Here is a 20,834-nt window from a genome sequence, read left to right as displayed (position 1 = left end):
TATATATCCTTTAGATTTCTCCCGTGTAAAATATAAACTGTTAAGCATGTGTACAATATCATGCCACATACTCTACACAACGTATGAAATATGCAGAACAGGTGTAGTATTCTATATGATGTGATAGGCGTTTCTTTATGGAAGTGGCACCGTACTGTATGAACCGTTCTGCCTGGTGATTTTTAGCATTTCAGCTACGTGTATTTTAGTACGTACTTCTTAGGGACTTAAAAATTAATAATCACAACACTACTGTGATACCAAAACCAAACTGACTTTCCTCAGTTATCATTATTAGGTGTCCAGTGTTCAGATTTTCACTCACAGAAGGTGTACGTTCCATTCCTATTTGTTTCACGTGTATCCAGAGTCCTACACCGTTTGCTTAGTATTTTTTTAGACTCCTCACCTATATAGCAGAGGTTTGCAGCCCTGAGCAGTTAAGACCTCCGAAGGCCTGACCACTGGGTTTGCCTTGGCGGTAGGGTGGGCCTGAGAGTGGGTGTTCCTCTCACGGGCCCACTGGGGACCCACTCTGAGAACCGCTGCTTACAGGCCACCCCCCCCTTTCCCACCTCTCGTTTCCTTATTTTATTGGTTGGAAGGAAACAGGCTGTCCCACACTTCCCCACATTCTGGAGTTGGCTGATGGCACCCCTGAGGGGTCCTTGAACTTGTTCCGCTGTTGGACGTGTGTTAGCTGAATGCAAGCTGAAGTGATCTGATTGCTTATGCCTATAGCCCCTGAGTGGCTGGTGGCCTGCTCTGCTCCAGGCCCACACCCTGAGGGTGGCACCCGAGCCCTTCTCCCCAGCCTGTATCCTCTGAGGGCAGCCGGGTAGCCCTGTCCCCTTTACCACAGCCCTCTTCCTCTTAGTCCCTGGAGACAGACGTGCCATCCCCAGGACCCAGAACCTCAGCGCACGGAGGCAGCAGTGCTGATGGCTTCCTTGTGTGTCCTCTGCCCCACAGTACATCAGACAACACAGGCCCGCCCTGCTGACCATGGAGGCGGCCCTGGAGGAGGTGGAGAAGGAGCTCTGCATGCCAGGAGCGATGGGCTCGAGTCCCTGAGGAGCTGGTCCCGTGCGCTGGCCCCGACGCTCCCCCGAGATCCCAGGCGGCATTCGGTGGTTGGGGTGCTCCAGTCATCTCCAGCTGAGTAGCCCGTCTTGTCGGCATGCCTGTCGTTGGAGAGACACCACAGGCCAGTGACGTGGAGCCAGGTGGAGCCTGTCAGCACGTGCACAGGACGGGGATGCCAGCGTGCCAGGTGATGCCACGTGGAGTGGCTCCACTGGGGCAGGTGCTGGCTTCTCAGGCTCAGTACACGGTGGGGGTGAGGAGCCCCCTCGACTAACGAGGGAGCAGGGCCACGCATCCACGCTGGGGACCCCCATGAGACACCCAGGCAGAGCTCCAACCCAACTCCACGATTCAGACACAATCTGCACTCAGGACGCACCTCCGCCCACCTCAGCATGAGCGCGCTTCTGATTTAAACGCAAAGAAAAAGGTCTTTAAAAAAAGGTCTTTATTTGAAGGCAAAACAGTAAAATCCACAAGAAATTGTTAACAACACGTTTACATTTTATCCTGAATCAGACACGTTTGAACAATTCACAGCTACAGGAAATCTAGAACAAAAATCAAACAGTTTATCCTATCAGGTTGAAAAGTTGGAGAGGATTTTGCATCTTATTGAAAAGAATTTTCCAAAAATGTTTCTGTACAAATAAACGGCACTGCACCAAGCTGCCCGGGGATGCCGAGGAGGGTGGATCCCAGGCGGCTCCTGGCAGAGGCGGCTCCTTCTGGCCTCCCGCCCTTTGGGGGCAGGCGGGGACCCGCAAAAGAAGTGACAGAGCAGGAGGCAGGGCCAGGGGTCGCGCCCCGCACTCTGGATGAGAATGGGCTGTCTCCCACGAGTGCTGGTGTGGGGTTCCTCTCAGTGAAAAAAGCAAGTAGAGACGCTAAGGGTACAAGTTCTCCAAGGGTGTCATTGTTCCGTGACCTGAAGATGCCTCAGGTGAGTTTCCTCAGAACTTTTTGTTTCTGTAGGTAACAGCAAATGGCTAATGTTCAAAAAAGAAAAAAGAAAAAAAATCCTCAACTTAAACAGCTAAAGTAACTGAATTAAGGGCTGGTATGTCTCAGAGGAAATAGGTTTCAAATTATCTCACTGGGGATCAGCCTAGATCAGTATTCTTTTTTCTAAAACTAAACCGCTTGGAATAAAAATGAAAACCCCGTTTAACTCTGCAAATCAAAAAGGTTCTGCTTTTTTCCATTTTTAACGAGTGAGCAGTAGCAGCGCCTGGCCTGGTGTGCGTGCGCAGGTCCCCTGCACACACGCCCCCTGGTTTCAGAGGCTCAGGCTGAGGGGAGAGTGAGACGGCTGTGTCTTCAGACGGTGGGAGTTTTTATCCAGGGGTCTTGTGTCTCTTGCTTCACTGTCCGGGGAAATAAGCTTGTGGCCGCGTGGGCTGGGTACCCCCTCGTGATGCCTGCTGCTACGTTAGAGCTGGTTTGCGGGTGGGGCCTGGGCCTTCGGCACCATCCAGCGTGGCACTGGGCACAAGACCCGTGCCCATCTTCCTCCTCCTGTGGCTCCCATGGGCAGAGCCGGGGCAGGAGCCGGGCTACCCCCGCCATCCTCCACCAGCAGTGGGCCCGGCAGCGGGGCTCGGCCAGCCTACTTGCACTCCTCCCGGGCCTTCATGCGGGCAATGAAGGAGTAGCTCTTGTTCCGGCGGTAGTTCTCGTAGGGGTCGTCCAGGGCCACGCCCACGCCCTTGTACTGGTCCCACTTGTCCCGCACGTCCCCCCCCTTGATGGGGTCCTGGATCCCTTGCTCTTTCACGCCAAGGCCGCCGGAGCCACTCCAGCCTGAAAGAGAGAGGGATGAGTGGTTACAACCCAGGGGAAGCCCGAAGCGTGGCGCCTTTACCCTGACGTGAAGTTCAGTGCAAATGCCTACAGGGAGTTCCATGACATGCAGGTCGCGAACTTGGAACTAATGCGGTGAGAAAGAGCACCGGCAGAGGCCCTGCAGGTTTCTGTTTCCAAGTGGGAACGTTCTGACTCCCTAAGCCCCCTCAAACCCCGAGAGCCCAGAGCGGGCTGTTTTGTCTTCCCCAGAAACTTACCCATTTTCACCAGCATCTGATGTCCTTTGTTCTCTTCCCCAAGCCTTGAGTCGGGTATAGGAGGTGCTGAATTAGAACCCAGACCAGCCGAGGAACTAAAATTAAGACAGGTAACGTCTTTTACAAAAGAGTGGATACATTTATTGGGATGAAAACTTAGAATATTACAGCGTGTGGCTCCTACGAAGGGTCGCCAGCGTGAGACGGACACACACACACGTTTCAGGTCTCTAGCCGCCTTCTTTATCCTCTTCGCCGGCCAGTAAGGGGTCCCCTAAGATGACGGTCCCTGCCCCACACTTGGTGGCAACGGCCGGACACACCGAACCCGTCAAATGGTTAGAAAACAGAGCCCAGCCCTGGCCTTGGGCTTCACAATGTGACGGCAGAGGAAAGAGCGAGGAGCGAGACACAATGCTACTGTCACTGCGCTGGCGAGCGCCCGGGGGCCCCCAGGTGCCGCCTTGGCGCGGGCCACCTAGAGCGGGTCTTCTAATGACACGTTCCAACATTCCCAGCAAAGCATCAGAGGGTTCCAGTGCTACCAGAGGTCATTGGACAGTTAAGACAGAAATCTTACGGCGGGGTGGGGCTCCTGGACCTCGACCGGTGCCTCCTTCCTGGGGAGTAGGACTTGGACCTCGAGCGGGAGCGGGAGCGGGAGCGGCTTCGGGAGGAGCGGGAGCGGCTGCGGCTCCTGCGGGCCGGGGAGAGGGAAGGGTCAGAACGGCCACCGAGGAGCCCCGGGCCTGGCACCCCATGCAGCGGAGCCCTGCTCACCTGGATCTAGAGCGGGAGTAGGAACGTGAGCAGGAGCGGGACCGTGATCTCGAGTAGGAGCCGGACGACTTGGAGGACCGCGAGTTGGAGCGCGAGGAGGAGCGCCCTCGGCTTTTGGATCTGCTCCGAGACCTTGAGGGTCCACTGCGGGGAAAGGCCTGGTGAGCCGGAGACAACTCCCAGCCCGGCCCTAGAAGACCCAGAGGTGCCTGGTGCGGGGGCAGACATACCCTTTCCTGCAGGCTGTGCGCAGCAGCCCCAGGCAAAGACCAGAACTGACCCTATCCCTGCCCCTCGCCTTGGGCGTGACACCACAGAGAGCCTGTGGGCCATGGTGGAGCTGCCTGCAGGCCGCCCCGGGACAAGACTGTGGAGACTGGCTCTCCACGGGGGATGCGGCGGGTATGCGGCCCTCACCTGTTCTTCTTCTCCTGGCCTTTCCTCCGCCGGGCCCGCATCTTTGCTCGGAAGAACTCATAGAGACCGTTCTGCTCCCAGCCTTCGCTGTAAAGACACAGGTGTCCTGGGGCTGAACCCGAGTCTTCCTCCTCAGGGACCTTCTCCTGCCTGACAGGCCCTCCCTCTCTCGCTTGGGATCCTGAGCAAGGACCCAACACAAAAGCCCTCGGGGGCTCGCCTTGACAGGCTGCCCCTAGGAGGAGGAGCCAGGCTGAGGGGCGGGCCAGCCCCGGGATGCGCCCCCAGCCCTGCGTGGCTTCTTCGCCTTTCCAGGCTGGGGTTTCTCTGAACAGCTGAGCAGGGTCTGTGGGTTACCATAACGGGGGCTGAGGCACTCTGATGTAGGCAGGTAGGCCTGCGCCCTGCCACATGGCAGGGTAACCGCTGAAGTGAGATCACTGGGGAGAGGGTCCTGAGGGACGCCTAAGACAAAGCCTGCTGGGCGGCAGCTGGCCGTCTCTGAAACACACCCGCCCCGAGATGAGCGCTTGTCTAATACGATAAAAGCTTTATATCAAGGGCACCGCAAGTGTGACACGCGAGCTGGGGGAGCAGTGGGCCCTCCTAGTTAAGCGTCTCACACCACCCCGGGGCAGAAGGTGTGCCTGCTGTGAGTTTCTGGTGAAGAAAGACCGGGAGAACAGGCCGGGAGGGGACAGCAGCCTCCCCTCCTGGTGCCAGCCCTTTGGCGGGTCTCCGGGAGCGCCATACCTGTTCCTGGGCCTGTCATGGGAGGGAGGGCTGTAAAAGGCCTCCACGGCCGCCAGCAGCCTCTCACTGGGTGGCATGGGGGGTGGGAGGCGGATGTCTTTAGGATCCAAAGGCTTGTACTCGTGATCTTCCAGCTGCAGCAGAAAACATGCTGTCACCGTTCCCTGCCTCAGCACCCCAGGCCCATCCCATCTGGGGAACCACAGGGCAGCAGACAGCTGTCCTGGGCATCAGAGTGCCTCAGGCGGCCCTTCTCGGGAAACCCCATCTTCTTGTAGGGCTTCAGCCACACCAATGACTCAGTTCTTGAATGGGGTGCTTGAGGGCTCCATGAAGAAGCTGAGAAAAGCTACAGAATTCTCTCTCTACCAAAAATGCAGAGACCCTGTTTATCCAGACACTCCGTGGACCCCAGAAGCCCTCACTTGCTGACCAATGACCTGTGCCCAAATGCCCACCTCTGGGCCTGCTCTGTGCCCCTTCTCTGCTCCAGCTCCTACCCCAAGGGCAGCCCTGCTGGGCCCTCAGCCGTTAGCTCTCCAAGCTGCCCCCGTGTGACATGTCTCAACTTCCAGGGAGGGGCAATGACCAGAGTGCCCTGAGCCCTGGCTTCCTTCTGACCCCCTCTCCTGCCTTGCTCGATTGGTTGACCACTCCTTTTCTGAGAAACCCGTCATCAGTCCCTGGACAGGGGGCTTCCAAGGCTGGGACCAAGAGGACCCCCACCGCCCCACCTTCACGCCCAGCCTTCTCGAGCAGCAACCAAACCTGCAGCCCTGGACAGACGCTCCGAGGAGCAGAGGGACACGGGCCTTGCTCACGGCCACGTGTGAGCATGCAAAGCAGGGTTGTTAACTGAGACACACCCCTAATGACAAGCTAGTCAAGTTCACTGGGGTGCAGGAAATGAGGGGGACAGGGGCCTGGGAAACGACGTCTTGTAGCCAAGTGGGAAATGGATCCTACCCGTGAACTTCCCACCTGGAGAACAAGCATGTGCAGCAAAGCCTGGTGCTCGGCTCTGCAACGCTACCTTCACGAGGGGGGCCATGAGCCCAGCAGGGAGGTCGAAGTAGGGCACGTTGGGGACCAGGCTGGGGTCATCATGGTTGATGTGCGGAGGGCCCTGTCGCCGCATGTGGGGGGGCTGCCCGTTGAAGCCGTGGGGTGGAGGGCCGAAGTCCGGGTGCTGGGGCCCACCCCAAGGTGGGTGCTCGTTGATTGCAGGGTGAGGCATGCGGTGGCCAGGGTGGTGGTGAGGGGGTCCCATTTCTGCAGAACAGAGACTGCACTCAGGCCTGCTGGCAAGTCAAGAGCTGGGCAGTGCCAGCAGACCTGCCCAGCGCCTTCCCCTGGCTGGTCCGTTCACAGCCCCGAGGAGCAGCTGGGGCTGGCAGTGGCCTGTCCTGCACACAGCTGCACCTAACAGACCTCCGGGGTAAAAGGAGGAGCCACAGGGAAACCACATAACCTTCAAAGAGCCACGTTATGAGCTGGACTGTGCAAATGCCCCTGAAAATTCACTCCTAATCCAGGGGAACGGAGGTCCTGGGACTGGGCCCTGATCCAGTACTGACGGCTATCTCTATAAGATGAGGAGACTAACACACAGAGGAGACGCAGGGAGAGGCCGGCCACCTACGGGCCACCAGGAGAGGCCCCCGGAGACACCAAGCCAGCTGACACCCTGATCTCAGACCTCCAGCCTCCAGAACTAACTGGAGAATTCCTTACTGTGGGAGGCACCCAGCCCATGGCCCTGTTACAGCAGCCCTAGAACACTTCACGTAAGCAATAAGCCTACTGGTTTCCCAGCTCAATTTATAGTCAAGAATGGATCTGAAAATCCAGGCAGAAGCAGAGTAGAAACGAAATTTTTTAAGGAAACACAGAAGCAGCCAGCCCACGTGTAGGAGGTGCCCCCACCTGCCCCCTGCTTCCAGGCCTGGGCTGGGCTTCTCTGTCACCCTTGACCCCTCCCGCCCGCCACCCTGGCTCAGAGCATGCCAGGTCACAGGGCAGGCTGGTGAGTGAGCTGGCCTCAGGATCTTGAGACAACTGAGGATGTGTCCACTGGCCCCAGGGAGGACCCCGCCCCCCAAGGGTGATCTCACACTCACACACTCACCCGCTTGAAAGTCCCCCTGAGGGTAGTCGAAGCGGTGAGGGTAGGGCGGCCGCTCAAAGGGGTGTCGTGGGGGGAAGTCGTCCTGCATGAAGCGGGGCGGGAAGCGGTTGAAGTTGTGGGGGTGAGGCGGCTGGTTGAACTGCGGGTGCTGCTGGTGGGGCGGGAAGGGCCCGCGGAAGTGCGGCGGCCGCTGCATACGGAAGGGTGGCTCGCGCTGGCCCCCGCCCCAGGGCGGCTGCTCGTGCTGGCTGTTCCAGGGGCCCTCGAACTGGCTGTTCCAGTTGGGATCAGGTTGGCTGTTCCAGGGGGCGTCACGCTGGCCGTTCCAGCCGGGGTCCCCACGCTGCTCACCCCACATGCCCTCATGGCTGTTGTTCCAGGGTGGGCAGTGGGGCGGCCCGCCCTGGTGGTGTGGGTAGGGGGGCTGCTCAGGAGGCTGCAAGGCAAAGAGCAGAGGTGAGTCCCGGCCTGTGCTGAGTACGCACACTGGTGTCCGGCCGCAAGGTGGGTAGCCGTGAGCCCAGCACCTGAGCTACAGGCCTACAGTCCAGCTGGGCACGGCCGCTTTCACGTCACTCTGACCCGGGCGGAGGATGTGAGGTACCTGCCGGCACCCCAGGCCCAGAATCTCAAATGCTGCACCCACATTGGGACCGGGGAGCACCCCAACCTCGTGCCTGACAGGAGCCATGGGACGAACACCCATCCGTGAGCCCCTCAGCGGCACAGGGCAGGGGTGCTTCCCCAGTGCTCGCCGGGGGTGCAGGCTGAGCCACGGGGCCCGTGGCCAACCCCTGCCCTGACCACACCCTGCCTGCCTGTTCACCCCTTCTGCCGCGTCTCTCCTTGGCGTGGCTCTCTCGTCCTGTGTCAGCGTCTGCTCTGCCTCCAGGAGCTGTCTTACCTGCCCGGCTGCCGCTGTCAACACTCACCGAGCTGAGACTGCACCCCAGGCCACCACGCCTTCAGGTCTTTTGAGAGAAGCCCCAAAGCCAGATTTTCAACATAACAACTATTTCAAAACGTATAAGACACCACACGGGCGGGCCAGGCCGAGGTGTCCTACCGTGGATGGTAGGCACACTGCTGGCCCTCAGTGAGGGAGCCCCACTGTTGTGAGCCTAACCTGCTGGTCCATAGAAAGACTGAGCCAGGAGGCCTGAGGCACGTTTGTTTCTGCATCAACCGAATGGGCAGCAGCGCCCCCACATGGGGGTCCCCACGACCTGGCTGTCGTCGCAGGCGCCCACAGATGGGGGCCGCTTTGTGCGGGTACCCAGTCCTCTGTGAAGCTGAGGGTGGGCTGGGGGAAGGGGGGCAAATCACAGCCATGATCCCTTACTAGTCAGCCCAGAGCCATCTCCCTTACACACCCCCCGCTCCATACAGGATCACAAGGGAGGGCCACAGCCAGCATGGCTGGCCCACAGGCAAGTGGACGCCCAGAGCTGGACCTGGACAGCAAGCTGTGGGCTGCTTGCCAGTCATGCTCTGCTGGACGAAGTGCACCCGCCCCGGCCTGTGAGTCTGACTCCAGGGAACCTGGAGGGAGAGACGGACCAACGTCCCAGTCCCAGAAAACGCTGGCGGCTGAACGCTTTTCACTTCCCTTCCCTTTCTAAGCACCAGGTTCTTTCTAAGGTGATGAGATGTTGACACTGCTGGCCGAACCAGTTAAAAAGGGAAGGAAGCACATCACTGCGCTACGCTCAACATGGTGAACCTTCCGAGCATTCATATGAACGCACGGCCTGTGTGACTGAGAAGCCCAGGCAACCCAAGCGCCCAGGAAGGATGCAAAGGCCCCGCTTTCCTCCCCAGCTCCGTCCCCACACCTTGGGAAGAGGACCACCCTCTGGCCGCCCCCGCCACCCCGTGCCCTGCTGCAGAATCCGTTAAAGGCCCATGAACCCACACAGGGGCCAGCACCCACCTGCCTGCCATCCACCTACCCCAGCAGCAAGTTCTAAGAGATACCTGCTGTTGGCCCCAAGGAGCAACGGGGTGAGGCTGGTCGAACCATGGGGGCTTGTTAGGTGGGATCTGGTCATGGGGCCCAGGGCCACGGGGGCCACTGGCGGCAGGGTCCTGAACCCCTCCTGAGGCGTCGTACTCGGAAGACCCGGGCATCTGGATGGGAGGCTTGCTGTCATCTAGAACCAGACAAAAGAGCAGTCAGAGAAGGGGGCGGCAGGAAGCACAACCTGAAATGATCTTCAGCAAGAACCCAGGGCCTAGCCAGGCTGGGCTTTACTGCCCAAAAAACCCTTGGTTTTTGACCCCATGGAAAACTGCCACTGCCTCGGGGAAGGCAGCACAGATAGGAGAAGACTTGTTCGGGATTTCTTCTTTGAAAGCTCGACAATAAGTATCCTACTTATTGACTGCTATACCATGTTAACTTTAGCTTACTCAAAAATTTTTATCATCATTTTATTAAATACACTTACTGCATCTAGCTGAAAAATCATTTCTTCCCAATTGTTATTCTGTTAGATTTCCTAGTATTAAAAAAAAGGTTTTGTATTTATCTAGCTGTGCCAGGTTTTAGTCGCAGCACGTGGGATCTAGTTCCCTGACCAGGGATGGAACCCGAGCCCCCGCATCGGGAGCACGGAGTCTCAGGCACTGGACCATCAGGGACGCCTCAGATCTTCTAGTATTAAGCCACCCCTACATATTCCTAAAACATACCCTATTTGATCACGATGTACCTTGTAAATCCTTGGCCAGACTTCACTTGCTGAGACTTTATTTACTGTTGCTCCATCTCCGCTCATAAGTGACAGTGGATTAACATTTTTCTAAATTATTATCGCAATAGACCCAGATCTTCCTAGACTTTAATAATCCTACCCATCGGTTCTCTTAGGTACTTGACATCGTTTAAAAAAATTTCTTTCCCTGTTCACGTGGATCTTGTGTAAGTTATCCTCGCCTAGAAAATGACTTAGAGAGCCTTCCTCTCCATTCTTTGGGATGGTTTGTATACAACTGTCTCAGGTGTAAGGGCTGGGTTGCATTTAACCGTGAAATCATCTGCCTAGTGCTTTTAAGTAGATTAGAATCTGATCCTAGGATTGGGCCTGAGACTACAGAACCCGAGCCCTTCCTGGGGGGAGAAGACTGCTTTCTGGGGGCTGCCTCCGGCGGGTGGGTGCTGAGGATGCCACGTACCAGGCTGGGTGGTTGGCGGGATGGCCGGGGCGGGTGTGGGGGCTGGGGGCGGGGCAGGTGGCGGGGGCGTGGCCTTGACATCAGCCTCCATTTGCGGCATCTGGATCTGCTGCTGCTGCTGCTGCTGCTGCTGCTGCTGCTGGGTCAGGCTGTTGACAAACTCCTCGTGCTGGGTCTTGAGGTTCTGGATTTGCTGCTGGAAGGCCAGCTGCACTGGCTGGACCACTGAGGAGTATTCAGTGATGAGGGTCGCCTGGGGGAGAGCATGGAGCCAGCACTCAGCATGTGGGACTCAAGGTCCGAGACCCTCTGGAGCAGCATAGGGATAGCACCCAGAAGGCTGGGGCGACGCCGTGGGCAGCAAGGTCCAGGGATCCAAGGCTGACGTGGGACTGTCATGTAAAATAATCAACTCAGGCTTGACAAGCACAGAGCATCTCAATCTAGCCAAATGTGGTAATGATCAGTGCTATAGTAGCTTAAAATTCCCTCACAAAGGGAATACACAAGGACGGCCATGCCCTAGGCTGACACACACACATTAAAATGCCACCACCGACACACATCCTAGGACGGGCTCACAGGCTATATGGCTTTGAACGAGTCACTACCTCCCTGGGGACCTCAATTTCTTCATCTGTAAAATGGGACAGTAACAGAACCTACCTCTGGGGACTAGGAAATAACACAGTGAACAGGACCAGGGCGGCTAAGTAACCATGAGCTATTGCCACCAACTCAAGAAGAGAAAAGCAGGGAGTATCACTGTGGTATGGTGATGTGAGACCGTTCTTATTTAGCAACAAAAAGTAGTGGATAAAATTTTTTAGAAGTCTGAGATGCACTTTCGTCATTTGCCTCTCTGAGCACGAAAGCGTCTCCCCTGTAGGGAGGGTGGCAGTCAGGAGCATCACAGGGGGAACAGTCAACATGTGGCTTCCGACACTTCTTGATGTGCAGGAAGACGACACCTCATGGCAGACAATCAGGGGTGTGAGCGGTGTCTTTTATCCAGACAGCTCTAGCTGGGGTGGCAATGCCAGAGCCACGGCAGAGGGAACCAAGGAGATCTGGCCCTCTTCTCCCTGCTCTGTGACCCTGTCCTCTGAGCAGATGCCCCCTCTGAGAGGCACACAGGGGACCCTGTGCCCAACATGACAACCATTCAGCCTAGATTATTCAAGGTTTTCTGTACGTTCGTATCATGCCTGGAGGACCAGGGCAGGCGGGCCAAACACACCCCCGAGAACAGGGCCTATGCCAGGCAGCCTGGTCATGGCACACCAGGAGACACCCTGGCGGGCTCCCTCGGGGGGAGCTCACTGGCTGCTGTGGAGGGGGTGGGCCCCAGTGCTGCTCCTCAGACCTGCCTCCCATCGCTCACCAGCACACCAGGGCACCCCTGGGAGTTGGGTCTGGAAGACGCTACCAGGACCCCGAGGGCACCACCCAGCCCCCCACCTCAGGGAGCAGTGCACACCTGGTACTGGCCGAGCCCCAGGGCCGGGCTCTGTAACTGCTGGATGATGGAGTCGTCGAAGTAGCCGTTCTTCTCCCAGAGCTGCAGGAGCTGGACGTGGAGAGGGGGGAGGCTAGTCAGGGGGAGACGAGCCCGCACGCCCCCAGCCCCGGCCCGCCCCGGCCGCCCGGCCGCCCGACGTACCCGGGCGATCTTCTGCTGCTTGTCCTCCTCCACGGCCAGGAAGCTGGTGCAGTAGATGGGCACCACGACCTTCTGCAGGGCGGCCAGCAGCTCCCGGGCCTGCTTGCGCTGGCTGTGAGGGAGAGACCTTCCGCGCGTCAGGGCCCTGGGGCGGGACCCAGCCACGCGCCCGTTACCACTGCGGCTCCGGCCACAGCCCCCTCTGCCTTCTCGGGGAAACGGGCCCCCAACCCGGCCGGGACAAGGGCTGGGCCCCCCACGAGAGCCATGCTGGCACCCGGGCCCGAGGGACAGATGGACAGATGGCAGTGGGAAAGAACACAGCCCAGGGGCTCTCAGAGCACAGCCTGTCCTCCCGGCCCCCTCATCAGCACCACGACCCTGCCCTCCCAGCGTGGCCTGAGGACTGCCAGACGTGGGCTGCTGAGAGGCCCTGTCGCCCACAAGGGCTGGGCTGGTGCTGCTGTGGGTGTGGGGCCTAGGCCCTGAAGCTTTGCTCAGCACAGCCACCCTCTCTGCACAAGGCAATCTGGGCTGGGACCCCACCTTCCACGAGGGAGCACGCGGGCTGTCAGGGGCCTAGGCATCAAGTCTGCAGGATGAAGTGGCCTTTCAGTGGGGGCCGGGCGCAGGTGAGGGGCAGCCGCGGGCCCACTCTGAGCATGAGTGAGTATGGGGGCTCCCCAGGCTGTACAATGAGGTGTCAGAGCCTGGGGAGAAGGGGGCAGCTGGAGCCCCTCCCAGAGGCGAGCCCAGAGACAGCAGCAAGGGCCTGAGCATGGGGGAGGGCAGTCCAGGCAGGAGGACAGGGCTGGCGGCACTGGGCTTCCCAGCAGGGCTCAGGAAAGGCATGGCTGCAGAAGTGCCAGAAACAGGGCTGTCTCTGCCGAGCTGCCCTGAGTCCGTGGAGCGGCTGGTGGATCAGAAGGGCACACAAGGTTCCGAGCAGCTGCTAGTTTCCCAGCGGCAGAGAAATAAGGGAAGGTGAGGCAGGGAGCGCGAAGTGGAAGCGGAACTGCCCGCGTGGCCCAGGAAGCAGGGAGTGGGGGCCAGCTGATGCGGGCGGAAGTGGGCAAGAGCCGGGCCTGCGCCTACTGCCCTTAGGGGAGCTGTCCCTTCAGCCGGTCAAGTTCAAGGTCAAATGTGGCAGCCAGTCTTCACAGCGACAGGCTAGCCTCACTAGCCCTGTGAGATTCCACCTGTCTTTGGTCCAGGCATTGGTTTCGTGACTTAACCTTTGTCCTAAGACACCAGAAACGCCATGAGGAAGTACATACTGGCCCAGTCTTAGGAGGGCTGGGTGGAGAGGGGAGGCAAGTCTCTGGGCTGGGACACAGGATTAGCCAGGAGGCCCCATGGGAAGACTCCTGAAGCAGAGTGCATTCAGGGCAATGGAGTGTGTGTGCAGCAGCGAAGAAAGAAAAATGAGGGGCAGGTCTGAACAAGGCAGCCAACAGACGCTGAGAAACACACAGAAGTTGCCCTGAAAGCAAGGCGCAAGGGGACAGTGGCCTCGGGGGGCCGCAGGGTCCAGGGCAGGGGCCGAGGGGTGTATGTGAGGGGACGGGGGTGGGGGGCTATCCTCCCCATGGGGGCTTGTGGCTCAGACCAACCCTCTAGAAGAGGGATCCCTGGCCCCAGGACAGGCCGGGCTCCTGCGGGCAGAGCAGCGGCCAGGAGGGGGCGGAGGAGCGGGGGGATGGTGGGGCTGGCGGGCGCTCACCAGTGGTGCAGCACGTCGTTGATCAAGTAGATGAGGTGCAGCCGCAGCTCGAAGTGTGCCCCATCGGCCGTGATGCGGTTGCGGAGGTGGCCCGCCATCAGTTCGCAGTGCGGCGGGGACTTGGCGTTGCTGAACATCCAGTTCTTCCCGGCCTGCAACAGCCAGGACAGCGGGTGAAGCGGGGCTGGCTTCCCCAGGTCTGAGGGCGTGTGGACGCCTGGGAGTGCCCAGGGAGCTCCACCCGCCTTCCTTCTCTCTCTTGGCGGGAGAGCCCACGGAAGTGCTCAGGCAGAAAGCGGAGGGAGAAATGGGGTGCCCGAGAGTAGCCCGGGCCCAGACAGGCTGTGGGAGCCCCCACCTCATCAGGAGCACCAGGTTCCGGAGTATGCCCCCACCCCTGCCCCATCCTCACCGAGATGGCATCCTTGGTGCAGGTATCGATGATGGGCTGCAGCAGGTTGTCAAACTCGTTCATGTCCAGCTGCGTCTCCTCCAGGAGCTTCTGCATCTGCTGCTCCAGTGCATGGGCCACGGCTGCTGTCACCTGCTCCTGGAAGGCCGGGTGACGCCGAGACTGCGTGAGGAGGGACCCCGGCCCAGACACGCCCAGGCTGGCCCATCCGTGCCCCGCCCCCAGCATTCACACCGGAAGCCTGAGACAAGCATCGGAGAGTCACGCCACAGTACAAGAGCAGGCAGCAGGTGAAGCCCGGCGAGACACGGGGGAGACGATGCCCCACCAGAGGCGACAGACGGCAAGCCCAAGGCCCAGAGGAACAAGGAATCTCTGCGTGTGAGCTCACCAAAAAAGGAAGAAGAATGAGTGGCAGGTGTGAATAAGGCGCGGGGAGGACGTGCATAAACAGACACCAGCCACAGAAACAGAGCCACCGCGCTGGCAACCAGGAGTCCAGAACTAACACGCGATGCCAGCCTTCTGCCCGTTACCCTGGCAGACTGAGGCGTGGCTGAGGCCCAGCACGGCGGGGGCACAAGCAGTCCGCCCAGGGCTGGCTGAGGCTAGACTGCCCGGTTTGTGAAGAGTTCCATGTGCAAACTGAGAGTGAACATTCTGGAGTATTTTGTTTCCAATACATCAACTTGCATCTCAACTTCAGTAATAAAACCAGGGCTGGTATTTCAGTGTCCTTTTATTCTCCTTGGGTTTCCGGCAGTTCATCCTACTGTATCTGGCCAAAGTACCAGACTGTGATGGACTGGGAGAAAAAGGTCCACCTCACGAGAGCCTCCGCCTAACTGGCAAGAACTGTGCCAATGGCACCAGAGGCCATCTGGCGTTCTCCGTCACACCATTTCCTACGTGAGGCTCACTTGTCAGCATCTGCTGCAGCATGACGGGGGCACGTGTGTCAAAGCCTATGCACTGAGCTCACTGGGAGGAGACGCAACCTCAGGGTCCGGCGTGAGGGGCTGAGCTAAGCACACGCAGGCGGCAGCAGCGCTGGAGGAGCGACGACTGTCCCGCACCAGGCGCTGGGCAACGGGACAGCCCCATCCCCAGCGCAGACGCGAAGCCCGAGGCGCAGAGGGCAGCGCCAGGCGCCCCTCGGGAGGAGCGGCGGGGCGGGGGGAGCGGGCCCGTACCTGTCTGAGGGCCAGCAGGTGCTGCTCCTGTTGCTGCAGGTTCCACTGGCTCTGCTGGATGAGCTCGTCCATGGACGGGGTGCCCTGGGCTGGCGCAACGGGCGCCGCAGGGGCCAGCGGGGGCTGGGGCAGGGGAGGCAGGGTCGCAGCTGGTTCCAGCTCCGGGGCCTGCTGCTTGCAGATGACTGGCAGGAGAGGAGGAGAGGCAGCCCCTGTGAGGAGGCGGCGGGGCCCAGGTATCCCCTTGGCAGCCACCTGGGCAGCTCCCCTCCATATACTCACCCCCCAGCAGAGGACCCCTGCGACCTGTCCCAGCTATTCACCCCGTCTCACAGGGCCTGGGCCCCTTCCACTTGCCCTCTCCTCGGAGACCTTTGGGATGGTCATCTCCCCACTCTCCAGGTAACACCATCTGGCCTTGTCCGCGGTCCTTCAGCCCAGAAGCCCAAAGCCACCCTCTTCCACCCTCGCCTGGGCCTGAACAAACAGTCCCTCCGCAAGGGGCTCTCTTGACCCCGAGCATCCTCGCCTGCTGTCCCCCAGTCTACTCTTCCCTTCCAGGTAACAAAGCTACCGAGCCTCTGGAGAGCCAACCAGCAAGGCCACACACCCGTGGCCCTGCGGAAGGAGCGCGGCAGCGACCCGACACATGCGGCAGCCTCTGCACACTGGGCCTCTCGCCTGCCCTTCCACAGACTCTACTCTTCTGCATTCAGGGGTCAATCCAGATGGAGGCAGTGTAGGCCGCCTCGTCCTGCCGGCAGGAGACAGGATGGGCAAGTGCAGGCCCTGAACCTTGCCAGATAAGGCAGGAAGGGAGCACTTGGGGAAGGGTCCCTGGACAGATGGCTGCCCTCTCTGCCTTTGGGCCTCATCTGGTCTCAACAGGACCATACACTGCTGGAGCCCTTCTGAGTCCCACCCTCAGGGGCCCCAGCCAAAGAAAGAACAGTGGGGTGGAGCGTGCTGCCCAGGGCCCGCACAGGGCGCCTAGGTCTGAGGTGGGCCTTCTGGTCCTTGCTCCCAGGGCCCTTGCACCCCACGGGATCACCCCGATGTGCAGTCTGGACTGCAGCCCTCGCTGCTTCAGCAAATGTGTCCCCTTGCTCTCTTTCATTTTCTATCTTTACTGGCTCCTCCCATTAGCATCTAGTCACAGTGGAGTCTTCAATCTTTACAAACTCCCCCTTCAGCCGGTGCCTCCCCATCCAACAATTTTATAGCCGAAGTTCACCTTCAGTTCTTTTCCCCTTTATCTCAACCCACAGAGGCCTGGGCTCTGCCTGCCCACCCCACCCCCAGAGCCACTGCAGCCATCCCCACTCAGTCAGATGGCCCCGTCTCGGCTCCTTATCGCCTGTGGCCGGTGTGGCTGTTCCCTTCCTCTGTCCGACTCTTACATGCTGGATGCCTGGACTGTGAACTAGACTCTCTTCTCTGAGCAAGGCTCCAGGGGAGCGTGATGTATTGCTGTGGCTGCAGTTCCAATCTGCACTCCACGACAGGGAGCCTCCAGCCCTCCGCCTGTGAGGAACCTGGCCACACAGCAGCAGGTGAGCAGTGAGCCAGCGAAGCTGCAGCTGTATTTACAGCTGCTCCCCGTCGTTCCCATTATCGCCTGTGCCCCGCCTCCAGTCAGATCAGCGGCAGCATCAGATTCTCACAGGATCATGAACCCTACTGTGAACCACGCACGTGAGGGATCCAGGTTGCGAGCTCCTTATGAGAATAATCGATTGCCTGATGATCTACTCACGGTGAGCTGTCTAATTATTTCATTACATATCACAACGTAATAATAACAGAAATACAGTGCACAAGTGTAAGGCACTTGCATCATCCCAAACCAGTCCCCCCGCCCCCCCACCGTCTGTAGAAACACTGTCTTCCATGAATCTGGTCCCTGATGCCATAAAGTTTGGGGACCACTGCTCTATAACCCCTAAATCTACCAGTGGCACCCTGGATTCCTCAGGCTTTAGGTCTTAGACCAAACAGCCATTGTTTTCCGCAGATGCCCCAAACAGGTATGGTTTCCTCCTGCCCTGTGCCCCACCCCTTCCAAAGCCCCACTCCTGGTCCATGGCTGGCACAGCCATACCCACTCACCCAAGCCAGAAGCGAAGTTCGTGCACCTCTCTCTCCCTTGCACCCCACGCAGTCAAGCCACCCTTCTAGATCACACACCACTGTGCACGGCCACCACTGCCACTACTCTGCCTTGACCCGTCACCCTGGGAATTGGTTTCCCTGCGCCCAGTCCTGCCCGCTTTCCTCTTCTCTATCCCGTGGCCGTAGTGCTGCTGATACAAGTGGGGTCCAAGGGGCCAGCCCGAGGTGACACCGAGACAAGCACAGAAATAGCAGGGGAGCGTTTGGGCGCTTTCACGGCAGTTTGATGTTTCATGGTTTACATTTTTAGGGGCTGTGCTGTGCAACTTGCGGGATCTTAGCCCCCTGTCCAGGGACTGAACCCGGGCCCCGGCACTGAAAGCACTGTGGTCCTAACCACTAGACCACCAGGAACTCTCGTAAAAGTTCACATTTTTATTGTACTTTGCAAAACTGTACTTTCTGCAACAGACTGGAAAAAACAAAACAAAACCAGTTTGCTGTGTAGGGTGTAGGAGTCTGTAGGGTGTGATTCCTGAGCGGTCCCGGAACTCGGTCTTCTCAAACCTCCAGGCTGGCTGCATAGTGGCTAGCCCTGCTCCAGAACACAGTACTGGAACCCTTCTAGAGCTTCCCCAGAGCTTCCCGAATTTCTAAGTCCTTTGCAAGCTAGCCCTCCCTGCTCTGCACCCTTACTTCTGGCCACTCCAAGAATCACTCGTTCTCTGGGCTTTGGGAACCCTGAGCTTCTGTTCCCACTACTCCTCAACCCCTCCTAAGGTTCCATCTTCTGTCTGAACACTCTTGTCTCCTCAATTTCTACTTGGTTAACTCTGTCACAGACTTTAACAGCAACAGAGATACTGTTACCTGCAAAATGGAGTCCCTGAGCCCCAATCTTCGCCTGCTAGAAGCACCCCAAGCTCCCCACATTATGGCACCAAGTCCCAAGCCACCTCCTACTGCTGACCTTCCAGAGTGGTAGTGGGCTCCCCTTGACGGAGAAGCATCTCTCGCCTCATGGTCACCCAAACCCAAACGCAGTCCTCCCTTGCCCAGTTATGTCACCCACATCAATATCCACCTGGCAGTTCAGCTCATGCATTTTACCCCTCAACCCTCGCTGCCCCCAGACCCACCTTCTCTACTCAACTCACTGACCACTCCAGACCGCATCACCAGCTGCCCCCAGGCCCACTTTCTCTACGCAACTCACTGACCACTCCAGACCGCATCACCAGCTGCCCCCAGGCCCACTTTCTCTACACAACTCACTGACCACTACAGACCACATCACCAGCTGCCTCACTGGTCCTGGTCTCCACTTATGCCCCCCCAGCCTGTCCGCCACATAGGCCACACAAACCCAAGCCACCTCTTCCTGTTCCAGCCTCTCTAGTGGTTCCCTACTGCCTATACCAGGGGTTTCAAATCTGATGGGCTGAGGCTAAGGAATGGTTTGCTCCAGAAACACATAGGTAAATGGGTACATTTTGCCTACAATTTCAGGCCACAGACCTCCCCTAATCATATCTCTAACCTAAACAAGCAAGACTTCCTTGGTGGTTCAGTGGTTAAAAATCAACCTCCCAATGCAGGGGATGTGGGTTCGATCCCCAGTCAAGAACTAATATCCCATATGCCGCAGGCAACTTAAGTTCTCACAAGACAACTACCAAGCTCCTGAGCTCTGGAGCCCACGAACCACAACTAAATAAATATTAAAACAAACGAAAACCTAAACAGGTACCAGAAGCAGCCCTGAACAAGGGAAGAAAACCCAAACTTTCCCCTTGGAAACTTTCCCACTCCAGAGCAAACACTTCTCCTGTCTACAAATATCTAGGTGCCATGCCGGATCTCTTACGCTTTGGTTTCTCTCTCGGCTCTCAAAACACACTGTGCCTGTTCAAGCCACTGTACTTTTTCCATAAGAACACCTACTACATGCTACGTATTAGGCACAGTAATGTCCCAAACAAGGTCTGGTTGGCCTCAAGGAGCTTGTAGTCCGGGGAGCATTCACCTTTCAATGTCCAACTGCTTGGCAATCTACAACACAATGGTATCTAGAAGCTAGGGATTTGCTATTGAACAAGACAGAAGTGAGCTCAGGGACTATCTATCTGGTGTCTATTTGTTATTCATAGGCTAGCTGTGATAACAAACTCCATCTTAAACTCTTTAAGGGCGAGGCTGGGTTCCTGAAGCACAAACCAGTAAACATAAACAATTGCCAAGTAGTAAAGTCCACAGAACAATTCATTTTGATCTGGACTGCAACCACCAGAAATGCACAAAACCCCTGCTGGACGCCCCAGAGAGCCCGCAAAGAGGGCTGGACGGTATTCGTCCGGAGGGTCCCACTCAGCCTGGCTTCTATCACTTCCTCTCTGTAAAACACTGAAGCACTCTACTCGGTGACATCAGTCATCATGTTTGCAAAACAACAGGAATCCCTGATTCCGAGACCAGAAGGAAGATCAATAACCTCGTTCTCCATGACACTCGGACCCTGCAGCCCTGAGGCTGCAGGACTCCAGGAACAGCGGAAAAGATCATACATGCCGAACTAACCCATTTTTCACAAAGAAATAGCATGCGACCCCAAATAAGGCGTTTTGTGGTAGAGCCGAGATGGAATCGGAGAAAGGAAGGGCTAGAGGGGGCGGCCTGAGAGCTGGAGAGGACTCACGCTGCTGCTGCTCCAGCGCCAACTTGCACTTGTAGTAACTGTAGAACTCGCCTCCGAACAGAAAAGAGAATTTCGGGTTGTCCTTCTGCTTCTCCATCGTCATCTTTTCAAACTCGGGCCCGTTCCGAGCCACGAACTGGGCCAGCTTGTCGATGACATTTCGGAGCTCCTGGTCTGGAGGACGGAGAAAAGGCCACACGGGGCGTCAGCGAGGACCGCCCAAATCCGGAGGCCCTGGTTTCCCAGCCCGCGTCCGCCGGTCGGGGTCCCTAGGGGTGGGCCCCGGAGAGGCCGCCCTTGTACGGGTCCCGATAGGGGCCAGAAGCGCGCGCCGGGAATGCGAGGACCCGCGGGAGAGGCCGCGGGCAAACCCGGGAGGCCGAGCCCCGCCCCTTCCTAGGCCCGGGGACCCTAGGAGGCGGGGCGGGCCAGCTGGGGATCCCCGGGAGAGATCAACGGGGCCCGAGTCAGGGCTGGGCCTCACCGTCTGGCGGCAGCGGCATCTCCATGGCTCCGGCCGCGGGGAACGTCCTCCGGCGCCTCACGATCGCCCACCAGGGCCGTCTGCGGAAGCCGGCCGGAAGTGGCGCGAGGGAGCCTTTTACGGCTGGCCTCGCGCGCTGCTTCCGCCC

The 20,834-nt window shown here is 58.4% G+C and overlaps 2 protein-coding genes across 4 annotated transcripts in view; one reads left to right on the top strand and one right to left on the bottom strand.

The window, feature by feature from the left end:
• C5H19orf44 (chromosome 5 C19orf44 homolog) overlaps positions 1-2,273 on the top strand; it is a 23,979-nt gene extending 21,706 nt beyond the window's left edge. For both annotated transcript variants that reach the window (XR_011257130.1, XM_069590669.1), the window contains exon 8: positions 973-2,273. Coding sequence is in view for 1 of the 2 variants with exons in the window: in XM_069590669.1 (XP_069446770.1) it covers positions 973-1,074 (102 nt within the window). In the remaining variant the exon portion in view is untranslated. The remainder of the gene's footprint in view (positions 1-972) is intronic.
• On the bottom strand, positions 1,520-20,834 carry CHERP (calcium homeostasis endoplasmic reticulum protein). Of its 2 annotated transcripts, none has more exons than XM_069590668.1 (17): positions 20,687-20,834; positions 20,203-20,376; positions 15,396-15,580; positions 14,203-14,340; positions 13,791-13,942; positions 12,068-12,179; positions 11,885-11,974; positions 10,405-10,657; positions 9,205-9,380; positions 7,228-7,663; positions 6,133-6,371; positions 5,100-5,233; positions 4,347-4,433; positions 3,930-4,073; positions 3,730-3,846; positions 3,150-3,244; positions 1,520-2,889 (listed from the first exon to the last, which is right to left on the bottom strand). In XM_069590668.1, exons 1-17 carry the CDS (start codon positions 20,709-20,711, stop codon positions 2,696-2,698), a joined length of 2,751 nt encoding a protein of 916 aa, XP_069446769.1. In that variant the 5' UTR covers positions 20,712-20,834; the 3' UTR covers positions 1,520-2,695. The 2 variants fall into 2 exon arrangements, with proteins under 2 accessions (XP_069446769.1, XP_069446768.1); XM_069590667.1 differs by having other exon boundaries at positions 12,068-12,212; positions 20,687-20,786.

Source organism: Ovis canadensis, chromosome 5 (assembly GCF_042477335.2).
Source record: "Ovis canadensis isolate MfBH-ARS-UI-01 breed Bighorn chromosome 5, ARS-UI_OviCan_v2, whole genome shotgun sequence".
Classification (NCBI taxonomy): Eukaryota; Metazoa; Chordata; class Mammalia; order Artiodactyla; family Bovidae; genus Ovis; species Ovis canadensis.
Note: the sequence above shows the minus strand (reverse complement) of the source record. Positions and strands in the feature narration are given on the sequence as shown.

Excerpts from the sequence above, each read along its gene's own strand:
- CHERP (XM_069590667.1), bottom strand. The coding sequence starts at position 20,711 with ATGGAGATGCCGCTGCCGCCAGACG. Across the intron at positions 5,234-6,132 it reads TCATGGCCCCCCTCGTGAAG|CTGGAAGATCACGAGTACAA; the intron begins GTAGCGTTGCAG and ends TTTCTGCTGCAG. Across the intron at positions 3,847-3,929 it reads TACTCCCGCTCTAGATCCAG|GAGCCGCAGCCGCTCCCGCT; the intron begins GTGAGCAGGGCT and ends CCCGGCCCGCAG.